This window comes from Numenius arquata, chromosome 1 (assembly GCF_964106895.1).
Source record: "Numenius arquata chromosome 1, bNumArq3.hap1.1, whole genome shotgun sequence".
NCBI lineage: Eukaryota > Metazoa > Chordata > Aves > Charadriiformes > Scolopacidae > Numenius > Numenius arquata.
Genome location: NC_133576.1, coordinates 12,186,379 through 12,204,596, shown reverse-complemented (window position 1 = coordinate 12,204,596; position 18,218 = coordinate 12,186,379). Strand labels below are relative to the sequence as shown.

The 18,218-nt window shown below is 38.8% G+C and overlaps 1 protein-coding gene across 2 annotated transcripts in view; it reads left to right on the top strand.

Annotated features, from left to right (window-relative positions):
• The first annotated feature begins 5,511 nt into the window (after positions 1 to 5,511).
• STXBP5L (syntaxin binding protein 5L) overlaps positions 5,512 to 18,218 on the top strand; it is a 201,316-nt gene continuing 188,609 nt past the window's right edge. For both annotated transcript variants that reach the window (XM_074145586.1, XM_074145578.1), the window contains exon 1: positions 5,512 to 5,709. In XM_074145586.1, coding sequence (XP_074001687.1) covers positions 5,512 to 5,709 — 198 coding nt within the window. The remainder of the gene's footprint in view (positions 5,710 to 18,218) is intronic.

Here is an 18,218-nt window from a genome sequence, read left to right as displayed (position 1 = left end):
AACTGATCACCTCAAGCTGTAACAGATAACTCTATCCATGGGCTATTTTACACCTGTACTTGGCCCACTGTGGAAAATGGAGTTCTTATTACAAAATTACATTCTCAGTTTTGTACAGACATACCCCACCCTGTCACAGCTTCTTCATTAAGAAACCTGGTCCCTGAGCATGCATAAAAGATCTAATTTTTATGGTAAATATTTCTGTCCTGTACTTGTGAAGAAAAAAAAAGGATAATGTATTAATATTACATGAGGATGATGAATTATTTTTCTATCCATTGACACCTATGAAGGATGAAAATGGCACTGCTGTTTTTCAATCAGCAATCTCTGTGGCACTTGAGTATCCAAAGATCCTAAAATAGTAGGAGACTTCCAGCCTTCTAATGTTAATTTTTAACAGCTCTCTGTACAGCTACAAATTCGAAGGGCCAAAGGAAAGCTCATGTTATTCCAAGAAACAAGGAGAACGACCCAGGTAATAATAGACCTGGCATCCTCAGTAATCCTAAACAAAACAGTGATGTTATGCGAATTAAAGCACTCACACTATGTGTGATTCAATTATTAAGGAGTTAAAGGGTAGGAATATAATGAAAGCGAGTCCACATGGCTTTATGGAAACAAGTCTTGACAAGCAGGCCTGACTTCACTTTTTGATGAGATTACAGGTTTGTTTGATCAAGGTAACCACATGGATGTGATAGACTTGGACCTTGCTAATGAATTTGATTTAGTACTGCTTGACATTTTGATTAAAACATTAGCATTATATAGCCTTAATAAAACACATTAAATAGATTAAGATCTGGCTAATTGATAGAGTTCAGCAAGCTGTTCTAACCAGATACTCAGCACTGACTGGGGATATTTTTAGTGGGGCTCTGCAAGCAGGAACACTATGCTTGCTGCCATTTGATGTTCTGGAATTACATAGAAACATGGATAATATTGGCAAAGGTCCTGAAGTCTAATGAGGAATAGCAAGCTATGGAAAGTCATAGTTTTGCCTGCATTGGCATAAATGGGTTTCTGGTATTTGATTACGTCCTGTTTCTTCGGTTCTGTACAAGCACAGAAGTTCTCTTGCAGGGTATAGTTGCAAGGCTGTGGTCTAGTCAGCTGCTGATGGGCATACAATGATTTCTCTCAAGAGTCATTGCTTAAAATATGCTTGCAGCTTTACAAAGTCAGGAAATTCTAGCCCATTGGCTGAAGCAGAATTTGCTACCAAAAAATTAAAACAAATCAGATGAGGTAAGCAAAAATGCCCCCATAAGAACTGACCAGAACATTAATGATCAGTCATATACAAAGCATATACAACTTCTACTACTATCACTTTCTGGTCAGCTGATCTAAGCACGTCTTTCCTCATTCTCTGTTTTCTTGGTTAGCTCTTGAATCAAACTGAGATCAGATAATGCTGAATTAATATTAGTCATCTTTGCTAGGTTTGAGGCTGACCAATCTTTTTAATATTACTACATGTAGTTACAAGCTTACCTAAAGCAAAAATCAAAACGAGAGTTCATACTAATTTTGATAGTGTGGACTGTTAAAGATGTTCTTTCTCAGCAAAATCGTGCTAGCAAACTGTTATCCTTGTAACATTTGGTTTCTGTTTGACCTTGCAGAACAAGATGACTGATAAATGTAAAAGATAATATCCACAAGAAAACAGATGAATATTCTCTCTCCCCTTGCCTAAAATACAGATTCAGACACATATATTCCACAATGCATTGGGATGTCTTATTTAATTTGTTATATATCAAGTTAACATCTAAAATCTTTCCGTATTTTCATCATTTTACAAATCAATTATTAAAAATCTTGGTGTCAAAACTATGCAACCTCAGAAGTGTCCTACTAAATATCAGTACCATCTAAACACAGTGCAAACCAGCAACCGAATGCCTCATCTGTCTACTGTTTTTTCCTCCACTAAACAAAAAGCAAATGCCTTTTTCTGTGTCAAAACCAAATTGTTCCTTTTTCTTCCCTTTTGTTTTTGTTTTACAACAAAACTCCTCACCAGCTAGGTCATTCATTGGGACACTTTTCTGTGCATGTCATCACTATTACCGAATTTTCCTATGTCCTGCACTGTCCTGTCTCCCTCTGCACCACCCCACAACTCTCATTTCCATTGCTCTGTCTCTGCTTCTGGGTTTGTGTCCAGCTTAGAGTAAAATTTTAAAAAGGGACCTACAGCCCTTATATTCACAAGTAGCATATAGCAACACTTTTCTTGGTGGTTTATAACACAACTCCTCAGTATTTTGTTGGGCAGTATGTGGTTTTGGTGTTTTGTTTTTGGTTTTTTTTTGCTACAAGTCTGTTCTCCTAAGAGCACATTGGCAGTGTGAAGATCCTTGCCCTTTTGGATACGCTGTAATCATCAATACCCAGCTCTTCATTCTGATTCTCTGAAAGACAAATGCTGTTGATATTCCAAAAATGTATGCATCTTATTCCACTTCCAAAGGCTTTTAATCATTCTTCTAATTTTGGCCCTTCCTTTTCTTCACTTAAAACTAACCATCTTATCACTGTCCTCCCTAGAGCTATGGGACCATTAGATTACCAGATTTTCTTTCTCTAACACCCCCTGACTGCCAGTCTATTCTCTTTTTTGCAAGTCTGTCTGATATTTTCGTCATCATAATTATTTCACTGTTAACCTTATCTTTCCCTTTCCCATTTACAATTCATGTTGTTATCTTTCTTTTGGGTTTTGTTAGCTTGCTTTTTTTTTTTTTTTCACCTGTGCAGCTTGTGGTGAACATAATATCAGTAGGACATGGCATTCTTCAAATAGCTTCAATTGAGTTTTGACTTTTCCTTATTCTCCAAAACCTTGCACTTACATCTTTATAGATTTGCTTACTTACTCAGTTCCATCCTCTTTTTCATTTCTGTCTCCTAGCTATGGTCCTCATATATTTTGTTTCCCATACAAAGTTCTATACCTTTTTTTCTGGCTATAGCAACCTCTCAACCTTTCCAGTTTCATCAGCAATGTATGCTTTATTTTTCATGAGGACATAAATGAAGCTACAGTTACTCTTTGAACTTCACGATCTTTTTATCGTTCAGACGGGGAGTACCTGTGAACACTCAAGAGATTAGCTGAAGTGGGAAAAAAAATGATGGAGCTCAGTGTAAGAAGCTGAAATAAACACTTATTACCTTGCTTCACAGAACTGTAGGATTTACAAAAACCAGATTAGGTATTAGAGTGGGTATCAGAACTGTACTAAGTGCTCCTGAAGAAGCTGCAAAATGAGGTGCATTGCTTCTATGGTTTTATTATACAAGAAGAGGTGCTATATATTTAGCACCGTACAGAACAAGTTTGTTCTTTACACCGTTTTAGTCATTTCCAAGCTTCCAACTACATTGACAGCACTGTGCCATGAGTCACTTTAATAGCTACCTCGTTTGTTTCTGACCTGGATAACCTTTTTATAGAGCCTGGTGTACCACTAACTTCAGAGGCCGGAGATGCCATCCCACGTCACCTGCTTCCATGACTTTGGGGCAAACCTCGGAGAACCACAGGCCTGGGAGGGCAACCATGCGTTATTTTATTCCCCTCGGGAAGGAAGAGGGGATTTGTACCTGAGGGGCCAGGCGGTACCAGCAGATGGGCTAGACACCGACCTGCACAGGTTGCTCTGGAAATGGAGGCAAGGAAATGGAGGCGGCTGAAGGCCCTTGCACAGGGCCTCAGCCTGTCCGTCGGCACCGCCACCCCCTCGGACATTTTGCGTTTGCTGGGCCCGAGGCTAAAAAAACAGCTTCAGCTCTCTGCACTGATACAGGAAGCCCAGACGGCCCTGTCCCGCCGCCCCCGGCCCCGGCTGCCCCTTCGGCTTCCGCCGCGGGGCGCTCTCGGCCCTCAGAGCGGCCGCAGCGCGCGCAACCCGCCGCAGTGGGGCGTGGCCGGCGCGGAGTGGGGGTGGTGGCCCCGCCCCCTGTCACGGGTCTAGCCCCGCCTCCGGGCCCCGGGGGCGGGGCGTCGCGGAGGGAAGGAGTCTCACACAGCGGTGTGCGGCCTTTCCCCATTGGTGGGAGCGCGCGCCCGTCGTTTGCAGCGCCCCAATCAGGTTGCCGGGGACCGACAGCGGCGCTCAGCCATGCTGTTCCTGCCGTAGCAAGAGGCGGCCTAAGGCTCCGCCTTGGAGGGAGTCCCCGCCCTCCGCCCCTTCCGCCACTCACCTCCACACAACTCGCCCTCAGCAACCAATCGGAAGGCCGTCAATCACCAGCTTTTTCCCCGCCCTCCTTCCCTCCCGCTCCACCCACCCCCCCCCACAGTGGAGCTGTTGCGGCGGGTGGGGCGGGGCGTGAGGGAAGAGGAGGAGAGAAGAGGAGGAGGAGGGAGGAGGAGGAGCCGCTGCTGCTGCTGGCGGAGGTGTCAGTACCTCGGAGAACGGCTGCGAGCGAGCGGGCGGGAACCGCCGCAACCGGCTGGGACCGCCTCCGCCGCCCTCCGCTCCCCTGCCCCGTTCACCTCCGCGCCAGCCACAGGCGCTCCCCGGGGGGAGCGTTAAGGAACCGTCGCCTTAGAGCGCGCGGCCGCGTCGGGCTCCTCACCCCCCGCTTACTCCCCCGGCGCCAAGGGAGTCCCGTCTCCCCGGAGCGGTCCCGGGGGCACGGCGACGGCACAGGCTCCGTGACCGGGACGGGCGGGAGGGCTGAGGGGAGGGTGGTGGTGTCCGTCACCTCAGGGAGGGTCTGGGGACGGCCGGGGCTGGCTGAGGAGGGGTCGCTCGTTAACCGTCGCTCGGTCCTCACGGGTGGTGAGGAAAGTGAGGGACTCCCACCCGGCCGGGAGCCCGAGGAGAGGATAAGGGAGGATCGGGGGCCGCCGGCAGTCGGTGGGGTGGGCGGGTAACTGACGGCAGGAGCCGTGAGGAGAGCGGCGGCGGGCGAGAGGGAGCCGGCTCCTCTCAAACCCCTCGGAGGCAAAGATACCCCTGACTGAAAAGGAGGGGGGGAGTGGGGGTTTGAGGGGAAGGGGCAACTGAATGTAGCCGAATCGTTGTGGTTTCGTTAAAAATAGTCCAGCGCCGAAGGCAAATCGTAGGCAGGGGAGGTAGAGAGATGGAGCCCACTGTTTTGGATGCCGGCGTGAATTTTTTATTTACTTTTCGGTTTTAACCACTGCTAAATGTGGATTTTGTGAGAGAACCCGATGTCAGTTGTTCCATTGTTCCTTGTTTGAACGTAAATCTTAGTTCTGCCGCTTGTGGATTTTTTTTTTTTTTTTAAATTTTTTAAAAGGACCTTTCCAGGTAGCTTTTACATCTGACAAAATGAAGCCTTTGTATTTTTCAATCAATTACACCTAATACTGACCTTCTGTTTGGTACAAGGGACTAAAGTGCTGCCTCACTCGGAGGACCCTTAAAGACTTTCTTTCGCTACATGTAGCTGAATGCGTTACGACACAGCCTTTCTCCCCCCCCAAAAAACCTTCCGAAAGATTTTTCCAAAATGAAGAAATTTAATTTTCGCAAAGTTTTGGATGGTTTAACTGCCTCATCCCCTGGTGGAAGCAGTGGTGGTGGCAGTGGAGGTGGAAGCGGGGCTGGTGGTGGCTCCGTGCACACCGGAGGGACTGCAGGAGCTGCAGGGACACCCAGAGAGGAGATCCAGGAGACGCTCACTTCAGATTATTTTCAAATTTGTAAGGTAAGCACTGTAACTTTTATTATTTTTTTTACTATGGAAATATTAAAAGCCTCGTTGTGTGTGTGTGTGGGGGGGAGCAGTAATATGATACCAGTAAGCCTTTTACTTGAGAACTGCAGTGGTTGTATAAGGACTTTGGGATGAAAAGACAGAGATCTCGTTGATGTTTTTTTTCTTCTGCTGCACCCTTGGGTTGTTCAGTAAATTCATTAAAATCTTGATTTCGGCATTCAGGGACAAATTCTAAATTCACTCTCGGACCCCAAACTAGTAACAAAATTGTGGGCAGGAAAGCAAAGCAATTGGTGCTAGTACAGATAACACAAGTCATTAGAAATTCAAATTTGTATACATTTACTTCCCTTCCTCACTATTCTCATCCTCTCTTCCTTTTCCTCTCTTTTTTTACGAAAAAGGCACTGTCTAGAAATAAAAGACAGTGCAGTGATTACTGAATCTAACCCTTCAATTATTTGCAAGGGATTGGACGTAGATTCAGGGTGTTTTCTTAGCATTAGTACTGAAGATTATGATTATATGACTGTAAACTTAGCGGGACAGCATAAATACCAAAAGTTGCCAGATTTGTTTGGCATTGCTTTTTATGTGTTGGTTAGGTCCTGAAGTGGGAGTTTTCTTTGAGTAGAAGACATAAGATATCCCTGTATGTCTTATTTTTTTTGTATCTTTTTTCTACAACAGAGCTTTCAGTGGTGTTTTTAAATGCACAAGTAAGATCACTACAAACTATTTGGTACTTCTGACCACCCCGGAATACGAAAATCATACTTTTCTAATGAAGACCAAAAATGAAAGGAGGGATTATATTATGATCCTCTGCTGTTACCTCTGAAGATAATTCTGTTGGTTTTATTAGAAGTTTTGTTTGCTTATTTGTTTTGCTTAAAAGCTTTGAACCCAGAATTTTTAATTAGTGCAATTTACGTTATTAAGAGTAAATGAACTTCATCTATTAAGTATACTTTCCTTTTATTAACCAGATAGCAATTGATTTGAAATTTAGGTTATGGCCAGCTCCCACACATTCTCATTTGGTTTTGTGTTTTGGGAAGAAGGAAGGAATATAAGCAAACAAGACAAGCCTATAAAACAGTTTGTGTGTAGATCTGGTCCTTGTGAACCGCACAGCTTTCCTGATCGTGGATACCGTGATGCTAATTCTATTTGGTTTTCAGCTACAGCGAGTGTCAAAACTCTTCATAGAGTTCAGAGGAATAAAGATGAACCCCCATGACTTAAAGAGTCAGAGACCTTTGGAATAGGTTCTACATGATTCTAATTTCTGGAGGTTTTACAGTTCCTTGCTGTCCTGAACCAAAACAGGTTCAGGCCTTTCGAGTCAAATTATTCTTTAGTTTAATAGAGCGTCAGTGATTAATGCATTAGAATCATATCTGTTTCCCAGGGTTGAATTTGACTCCTTTTGCATATGTACACAGTAATTTAGCATTTTGTGAAACTCCAGGTACTCAGTATAGCAATTTCCCATTTTTGTCACTTCAGTAAAAAGATAATGCAAATAATCAAGATACATTAAAATATCATTAGAAGGTCTGACATTCTGAGACTTCTAACTAAGGCTAAAACTCAACATGGTTCTTCATGTTTAAGTCATTTGATAGGGCCAAAGATCTGTATTTACTATGATATATTTTTATTCTGTGTGGTGTATTTGCAAAAATAGGTAACATAAGATGAAAAGAAATTAATTTTCTTCCTAATCTCGGTTATTTCCCTTCTTTGGCTTGATATTACTTGAAGACAGTTGGTGTTCTGGTAGATCAACTTGGAAACATATCTGATAGATCTACTTGGAAATAGATCTACTTGTATATAGGAATATGTCATTTTGAGAAGATTTCAGTTGGCAATATTTGCCTGTCTTAGCTCTCAGGTTAAAATGTCAACAAAGTAAATAGTTGTATGGGAAGGCTTTTGGTTGCTTGCAGCAGCACTTGCTTATGAATGCATGGTACTGCAGAAGTCTACTCTATGGTGTACAAAACACCAGCTTCCTCCTTTTAAGATACAGAAGTATGCTAAAAGCAAACTTCCAAAATACGCGGTGATTATGTGCTCATAAAATACCGCAATGTTTATTCAACAAACTCTGCTTAATCAGCTATATTACAGTTTAGTAACATCACAAGCATGTTTGAGTGAACCAACAAAATCCCACAGGCCCCAATCCTGCATTATGTACTATGCAAGTGTACCGAAGGCAGTGGGACTTGACGCAGGTGCAGCTTTCATCCTGCATGCTTCAGGGTGCAGATCTGAGCCGTAATTTGTATCTAAATCAATTTAAATTAAAAAATCAGCAAGACACATAACATTCAAGCTTTGTCTTCCCCAAGCTTTTGTTGTGTAGAACTTCAGGTATATCAATTGTGTATTTTCATGCTAAGTTACATAAGTTATATAGGCTGCATATTTAAGGATCCATGATCTGTGATCCTGCTGCACACAGAACTGAATAAACCTAATGGCAGTTTTGGTTTGTTATAATCTGCAGGATCAAGGCAGATGGGCTCACAGTCTAAGTAGCACCCCCAATCTGGTTTTCCTTTCTTTGCTGATTATAAAATCTTCATTTAGATATGAAACAGAAAAGCTGACTCATACTTAAGAATTAAAGGCCCTTACCCTGCAGTTTTTATTTAAATAAATTGCCTTTCTGAAGTTTGTGGAAGGTCTGCTTGACTGAAAACACAGGTCCAATCCTCCACTAGAACACGGTTTTTATTGGTAATGCACCTGATTTCATTAGTAACACACCTGAAAGCTGTCTTTCCATTTTGTGGAATTTTTAGGATGCTTATTACCACAGTGTCTTTTTCAGATTAGAACTTAATAGAAGTAAATTGAATATTCAATTTTACACTGGGATGTTAGTAATGAGTTACTTTTGGAATTTATATTTAAATCATTAATGTAATCTTCTGTATTGAAAGACTAAAAATGAAATATTCTTGAAACTATTACATATGATAATAGGCCTTTTTAAAGCGTGATAAATTTATATGTTGGTACCTGTACTGATGAATCAGTGGCACCCTTTTAAAAGTATTAATGTAATGTGAAATTTTGTCAGAACTGTATTTTGTGACAACAGGAAGCTGAGCTATAGTTTGTTACATCTAGGGCTGCTCCTGGGGTTTGGGTATCCAAGTGGAAATCATGAAAGTATCAATTACAGTTCACGCTAATTGAGTTGTATACTTGAGATAACATCATGCCAAAACCTAGGCAGGATCCAGTAGAATATCTTAGTAAAGTCTATATTAATTTTAATGGGGATAGACCTAGTTTCCTCAGTTTAGCTCCTTTATATTTTCCCTCTATATATACAAGGGGCTTTTTTCTGGCAAGGATTTTTTAGACTCACCTATGTTTGTCCGTAGCATATAGAAACTAAAATACAGCACTTGGGAGAGATCTCCTACTAATATAGGATGTGAGAAGATCACAGTTAGGATGGTGTAAATCATTTGAGTAGAACTTTGAGCAGAAAGAACATAAAAGGAGAAAACAGTTGTTATTACTTTTGCAGAAGGTTGATTGTTAGGGGATGATGCAGTTGGGAAAAACTGAATGAGAATGAAGATGTAAATTTTTTTAACATAGAGTGCATATTCTTCATGAAAATAAGTCTCCGATAGAGCACTACTTGAGCTTTTCTTGAAGAACAATCATTGTATTGAATTTGTAGAGCATGGTGTTAATAACTTTATGCAGAAAATGTTTGAAATCAAAGATCTCACTTAAGAGCATAGTAACAGTTGCACTTTACTAGACGTACGATTAATCTAGTCCAGTATGTTTTCTTTAGCTGTAGGCAGCAACTGGACACCCTAGAACAGGTTCAAGAACCACCAAATTAATCTCACAGAATTATTTCCCAAATGTGGATTGTTATGGATTGCCTTTAAACCCTCAGTCATGAGATTTATATTCTCTCCAAAACTGGTCTTCAGTATTATTACTGGGTAGTTTTGATACCTAGTAAACATCTTGCTATATTATTCATATTGGTAGTATAGTCATAGTTTCAGTATGCACATTACCCACTTTTTATACAAAACCCATGTAGGCCAGAATAGTTTTAGGTTTTTGTTGAAACCGGTATGGAAGCCCAGGGCCAATTAGAATTGTGCTTTCCTAACCCTACTTATTTTTGACAAAAACAGGCCCTCAAGATGCATCCTATCACTAGCCATTTTGAATACCTCAATTATCTGGATTTCCTGTGACGTGATCATAAAATTCCCAGAGTTTATAGATGGTAGTATTTTATTTTGTCAATCTGTGAAGATGAACATTTAGTCCCTCTGACAGCAGTCAAGTAGGTACTCTAGCTGCGAATGCAACATGATGCTACAGTTCAAAGATAATAGAAGATGAATTTTGGAATGGCAGTTTAAGAACGATTCTGCAGTAGCACATAGTTCTATTTTTGGTTATGAAAAATAAAAAAAAAATTAATCTTTATTACAAGCTATCCAGAGTTTTAGTTAGCTTGAGCTGTTTGGTTAATCTGTGTTGTTTCCTTAGTAAGGTCATTCAGTGAAAAAAAAAAAAGTGTGTGTGAAGTGCTATATTTCAAAGAACCCCCATATTAAAATAAATATTAACCCTTACAAGTAAGTGCTCAGTGTTCATTCAATACTTAAATAGTAAATAAGGTAATGTTGGGAAGGATTTTTCCAATATACCACAGTTTGGATCCAATCTTAGGTGCAAAACCCTATTCTGTTTAAAACTAGAGTGTCATAAATGACACTTCTGTAATTAGATGATGGTAATTTTATGAAATATGTGATGAACATCATGTATTTGTCTTTTTAAAATGTTTGTCTTAATTAGAAACAGGTTTCATCAGTGGTAAAGAGCATAGGACATTAAAAGCTTCTTTTTTTAAGAACTTTGGAGATTTTGAGCTACCTATTGTAGTGGTGTACCTGGATTCTATAGTGGTTTTTTTGCAAATACCTATCTTTTTTTGCATCACTGTGTTTGATTGTTAATCAAATATTAATCCTAAATGCATTAATGCAGACCCTTCATGACCAACACATGCAATTACAGCTTCAAAACCATTTAAAAACTTTTAAGGTTGCAAAACAAAGTACCGAATTTCTTAAATTCAGTTTGCTTGCGCATACAACCTTTCAACCTTTAATTACGTGACCCCATTTTTATTCTATAGGTCTAATTTAGTAAAATGAATAGTGTTTGATCAATAGAAAGCACTTCAATATTTCTTTGCATACTTAGAACTCAGAGCATACCTGAATATTAAGTTCCCCATGGACTTTCGCAACAGAAGTGCTCACCACTGTAGTTTTGAAAGCTTTATAAACATTAATGAATTGACCTTCATAATCTTTCTGTGAGATGGAGTTGTTATTATTCCTGCTGTATAGATGAGGAACTGAGGCACAGAAAATCTCAAATGCCAGATTGTTTAGTGTCCACTGTTTTGAGTTCCCAGCCTGACCTTCTTTGAATCTGATTTTTTTTTAAGCATATTTAACATTTTCATACCATTTATGTCTTCACATTATGCCTCCCATTTTTTTTACATTCTGTTATAAGTATTGTGCGCACCTACAGAGTAGTCTTTAGGCTAGTTATTCATACTGTCAATTTATATGTCCACCTTAGATAGTCAGAACTGCTCTGAACTTCCTTCCTGTCTCAAATGACTACAGATGGAATTCTGGCTCCAAATTGGACCTGTGAATTGTACCTAACATGTATGAATATCATTAACCTCCATTATCTCAAATTGGTCCGTCACAAAATGGAAACAAGATTAGCAGCTTGTGAAAAGTTTAGTTCATGGCGCTTGGCGTGATCATTTAGAAAACTAAGTGGTAAGACCATTGATAGAATTTCCTTTCTGCAATTTTCTATCTATCTGAATTGTACCTTGCCCCTTCCTATTTGGTACAAAATAGACAGGTTTGGTAGACATCAGCTCTTTAATTGTTTACTTTTGGTTTGTCTGTAGGACAGAGCAGACCATACTATGCATGGAGTGAGACGAAAGTTCTATGGCAGAAAATTTAATTAATCCCTACAAAAGGGGAACAAATTCCTGTTGCATAGATTATCTTAGTTCATGTATTTTCTTATTTTTCTGCTTTTTATGGTTGACCTTGCATTTTTAACAATATAAGAATCACAGAATATCCTGAACTGGAAGGGACCCATGAGTATCACCAAATTCAACTCCTGACTCCACACAGGGCAACCTAAAAGTTAAACTATTTACCGTAATTTTGTGTGCCATTTCAAGTGGGTTTTTTGGGGGTTTGTTTTGGTTTTTATTCCAAGGATTTATTAATATCAATCACATGGAGTCCTTGGATAAAGAATCGAAATTCGGGATATACCTTTTCCTCATGAGAAAGAATGTCCCTCCTCACTGAAAGTGTATATTAAGGATAGCCAAATATTTTTTTCTGTACAGGGGTCACTTTTTCAGAGGCACTTGTTTAGAGATCAGACCATCATAACGGAACTCCAGTTTTCCTTCCCTGAGCTGATGATGTAACTGGGAAATACCTGGATGTCCTGGAAATGGTGAAAAAAACAGGGAATGTACTGAGGAACACAATGTCTTCACATTTACATAACACAGACCTGACCCCTACAATCTGATGTGGTGATGCCACATCCTGTGAGAACTGTACTGAATTTATACCTGGGACACAGGGCTTTTCTCACAGAGTTAATTCCCATTCCCAAGTTTTCTTTTGTTGTCTCTCCTTTATTTTGGGTTCCATCATTTTTATCATTTTAACTGTTATTCCCTGCTAGTGGGAACTGGACAGACTGGATATACTATACATCCCCTGTGGGCCACCAGTTAGTTAATATGAAATTTTCTCACTATTGTAGTGGTAAAAGCAATTTTGAATCTCTTCTGGGAGGATGGAGCAAATTCAGCCTGGTTGGCCCATATCTCAGGGAATGTTCCGGTCATAGACCTGTCGACTAAAACATTGGTTGTATAAGCAACTTTTTTTTTTTTTTTTTCCCTACTTATTTCTGAAAGAAAAAGATTTGTACTTAATTTTTTAAAGAAATTACCGAGAAATTACTTAGAGGTTCATAGATAAAAATATGAAGTAGGGGGAGATTTTTTTTTCCCCAAGTAGAAATACATATACTGCATAAAACATGCAGCTGTCCTCAGCGGAGGTGGACTAAATCTAAGACAGACCCAATTCTCACTTGATTTGTTTGGATGAATCTCCATTCATATCTGACTTTTATTCTGAGACATCTGATAGTCCCTGGTGTATGGTATATGACCAAATCCCTTTTTGAGGTCTGCGTGAAAATGTCGTGAAAAGTTAGCATTAGCACGTTCACTTTTTAAACACAGAAAAGAAAGCAGTAGAGAAGTGAACTAATATAGAGCATACACAGAATCTTCTTGGTTGGAAGGGACCTTTGGGATCGAGTCCAACCAACAAAAAAAAAATATACCCCAAGCTATATGAATGTACTACTCGATTGGCTACTCTAAGAAAAAGTGTTTATAAAAGCAGTTTATAGGGTTATATTATTTTGTCACAATGTATGTTAGAATCATTATAGGGGAAAGTTAGAGGATTGTATGATTAGAAGTGTATGTAATGTGCATCTGTGGAGAGGAGAAAAAGCAATATTGTTAGGTACAGATGGCTGGTAAATATGCTCAAATGTAATAAGATGTTATCTTTGTGCAGTGCTGTGTCCATTCCTAACAGATCACCAGCAAAGACTATGAATAGTAAAAAATACTAGAGACAATCTGTTGCCTGTAGCTAGGGTCAAAGTCTGATGAGGTACACTTTTTATGGTTCCTTTGAAGCTAAGCTGTATACAGTACTGAAAGAAAAGTGGCCCTTAGTAGTTAAGGCTTTGAGTTGATAAACGCCTTACTGAATATGGTGGTGTATGTGCAGATACAGGTGTATACAGTAGCATGTCTTTTTGCATAATTTGAATCCAGCCAGTTAAAAATAATTGCTTATATGCCATTAAAAAATCTGCTATTTAAGATAAAGTCGTGAGGTTGAACACTCAGAAGTCAGGTCCCTTATTCAGCTAGTATTCAGTTATGTCTATATGTGTGGCAATCTAGTCTTTATCACATCTATTTGTTTTCTTAAAGTGTCTGCTTATATTTTGTTCCTGTCCTCAATCACATTTAGTTTGACCAGTAAACAACATTGGGAAGGATGGATGCTATTCTGTGCATGTTCTTTGCAATAGCTCCTGTGAGAAAATCTCTGCCTTATCCACTGGACATTACAGAAATTCATACTAAATAAATTATGAATGTTCATTTCAGCTTTGTTTATCCCATTCCATCTATTGTACCCCTTAAGGATGGATATGTGCTTTCAGCTACACCTGCCCAGCATCCATTGTATTACAGACACATGCCATTGTAGCTGTCCATACAAGTTCATTGTAGTGGGTCCAAAGAACCCTAGTTTATTTGTTGTTTGTCCCTACATATTTTTTAATGGCCACTGAATTAGGCAAAGGCAGGATAACTGGCATGTGGTTATGTAAACAGAGATCTGATTCTTACGAACTTTGGACATAGTGTCTTCAGTTATGTCTGCGAGCTATGCCCTTGGTAGCATTATGGGCAATGCAGCAGGGGATAGTAAAGTGCAATATCTGCTAGATTTCACTGCTGTTAAAGGGCAAAAAGCTGCCACAAAATATCTCCATTTCATTTGGAATATATCTTCACCATATGCAAGTTGAGATGCTGGCCAATATCTCCAGATTAATTTATCGATTCAACATCAGAAAAAAACCTCCTCAAATTGGGTACAGTATGCATACAGAAAGAAGGTAGGAGAAGATTAATTGTGAATTAGTAATAAATAGTAAACAATGTTGTAAATGTAAATATGTAAATAGTAATGAAATCTGGTAGTAACATTTGTATACAGGAATGCCAAATCATGTTGCAAAATAGAAGTTTTTCACAGGAATACACCAACAATGCAGATTATCTCTATGTCAAAGTAGGGTTTTAACACTGTATTTCTATAGCTTTAAAAAAAAACAAAACCCAAACAAACAAAAAAACCCCAACCTTCAAGAACTTTATTGTAGTAGCAAAATTTTCTTCTATTGTAGTAGCATGGAATTTTCTTGCAAAACTTTTTCAATACCCCAATATGGGTGATTTTTTTAAATTAAAATATTCTGAAAGCAGCAAACAAAACATCTGCTTCAGAACAGTAACCACCATCAGGCATAACAGAACAAGACATAATCAGTCTAAAGTAGCAAAGTTCCAGAAAATCCAAAAATGGGAAGACATGCAAAATCAATTAGAGTTATTGCTATGTCGGTCTCCTGTAACTTCATTAAAAATAGATTTTTTTTTTATTATTTCTCATTAAAGTTACGAAATTGTTATCCTCTGCATCTACAGTCATAGTGAAGACAAAAATATTTTTCAGGGCTATCAGATGTGTTGAATGATTTTACAATTCTTGTAAATACCCGTAAAGCAGATCTCCATCAGACAGACGATATTCTGAACCAAACTACTTCAAGTTCTGGTGTAATATGGTTAAATAATGCAAGACCAGCAACAAAATCAATATGAACTACTATTTGAATTACTTTGGCTATAATGATTCCCCATTTGGACAGAAGTCTTGCTTAAATAGATAAGCCAAACTGAGCTTTGAAATCAGTGTTTTAGGGTTGGGGCATTTTTTATTATTTTACGTTAAAGCCAAGGCCAAATACAGTTCTATTAAACTCCATGGCATTTTTTCTATAGGTTGATGCCCTATTTCTTTTTGTCAGCTTAAATGGCAAGAGTGGGAAGTCCGTTAGAGCATATTTACTGAACAATGGATGCAATTCCTTCATTGTGTTCGCCATTTTGTATATTTGTGTTGTGTTTTTTTTTAACTTGGTAGAGTTCTTTTAGAGAGAATGGGAAGGGTGAAATAATTTTGCATACAACGTCTTCTCTTGAACTTAAGATTTCTCCAAAGGGGGTAATACCTACCTTGGGATGATTATATTCATGTGTATTACCCTGTAACGTACTGTATGAACTTATTGTGCTGTAACTTGGTGCTGTGGTAGATGTGGCAAGGTGGTGTAGTTGTCAAGTGGTTGCTTGGCCACAGCAACACTGATTTAAATAGATCAAACAAGTAAGATTAAAATCCAACCACTCTGCTTTGAGCAGGGGGTGCTGGATGAGACTGTAGAGTTCCCTTCCAACCTCACTGGTGCTGTGAATTGGGAATAATGCAGTTCGAGTATCAGTGTTATTTTATTTATTTGGGGATTTTTTCTCTGTCTGAATTCTGTTAATTTGGTATTCTTGATACACTACACTATATTTCAAAAAACAAGCATGAGGAGAATGCTTTTTGACATTCAGAAGGCCTTATTTTTCCCCTATGGTTCACTTAACTTTGTGTTTTTATCAATATGAATCATGTGCGAATAGGAGGACCATTCCTTATTTGATCGTCGAATCATAGAATTGTCTAGGTTGGAAGGGACCTTTCAGATCATGATAGCCTTTAACATCCAGTTTGCAGAACTGAAAATGACAGTGGAAAAACACATCTCTGAAGTTTCTGCAGAGATATTTCTTGTGAAAAGAAGGACTTTAGTGAGGACTGCAAGATTTCTTCTTCATTTTACTTATCTATTTTTTAAACTAATTGTCTGGAAAGTGCCTTTGGATGTATTTTATTTTTCAGGGCCAAGCAATAAGAGGCAATTGAAAAATTATGTAATGTGTGATAGAACTAGCGTGTTTCAAAAAACAATCATATGGTCTGCATACAGACTTTTTGAAAATAGTAGAATGAAAACAATACATATTAAAAATATAGACTTGATACTAATTTTTGCAACCTTACGTTTTAGATTTTTTAAAGTACATTAAGCTGCTTCTAAAGGAAAAAAGGTTTCATGTGTTCATAGCACAAAAATGTATAATATACAAAAAAATCAGAGATATGTTAGAGTATTTGAAATTAACTGATTTGTATCAGTGTATAATATTTGTGAAACTAAACTGTTAAAATTCAGGTTGTGTCTGAAGTATTCTTTATGTCCAGGACAGATATCTTCTCAAAATTCTACCATAGCTTATTAAGTGACCTGTTATAATATATTAATAAGTTTTGTAATTTAAAAAATAAAAGACAAAATGAATTTGCCTATTGCTGGAAGTATTACTATGCCAAAAGTTGTTTATGTAAATATAAAGAAACTTTTTTACTCATCTGATTGTTCGCTGTGCATATCTTTTCTTCCTGGCCCTGAATTCCCTATTTCAGTAACACTTTTATTTTTCCCTTGTGTACCCACATTTTCTATGTTTTTTCTGTACTGTGTTTTTCTCCTTTTTCTCCCTCTCAGATGCACTGCTGCTGGTGAAGATAATAAGCTCATAAGAAATACCCTGCTGAGACAAACCAATGGTCCATATCGCCCAGCAGTCAGTGTCTGACAGTGGCAATAGAATATGTCATTTAGGGAGAGTAATAAGTTAGATCACTTTCTGCAGTCCATTCCCTTGCTAATCTCCCATCATCCACCATCACTGGATTGAAGATGTCAGATAGTGGATCCGTAGCTGGTCCTTTTAGAATCAATTTATCAATAATGTCCATGAATTTGTATAATGCCTTTTTGAACCTGCTGATACTGTCAGCCTTCAAAATCTCCTATTGCGTAAAGAAGTATTTTTTTCTGTTTCAAACTAATCTTTCGTTTGTTTTGAATGGCTGTGTGGTTTTGCCAAATAACAGTTCCATGTTTAGCTTACCCACTGTCTTGATTATGTGAATCTCAGTCATATTCCTCCACAGCCTTCTCCTCTCCAAACTGAAGTTGCAGCACTTTTAGTCTTTCCTCATAAGGCTTGCGTCCATCACCTTAAGCATTAGTTGCCTTCCCTCTATCAGCTCTGACTTGACTACTTCAGATATGGAGACTGGAGCTGCATACAGTACTCAAGTAATGGGCTCACAGATGTTGTATATAGCAACAAAATTATGCCCTCTGTGTTTTTCTTATATTCCTCCTAGTGATGTCCAATGTTACTTGGCTTTTTGGGTTGCTGCTGCACATTAAACAAAAGGCATCAGAGGAATGCTAACCATACCCACAAAATCATTCCTGAATTGTAAATGGCAGTTCCAAATTCAGCATTGTGTAAGCCTAATTAAGTTGTTTTTTTTTCTCCCCCTCTAGAGGCCTTATCTTACATCTATTAATACTTAAGCTCATTTGTCATCTTCTTGCCCACTTATTCAAGCTAATGGGGTCTTTCAGGAGTTGGTCACCATTGGTACTGAATTTCATTAACTGAAGGGGCTAACTATCAACTATGAACTCGGAGATTTCAGTGTTCGCTACACTATTTTTACAAAAAATATTCCTTTAAACAATGAAAATTTAACTGAAAAAAA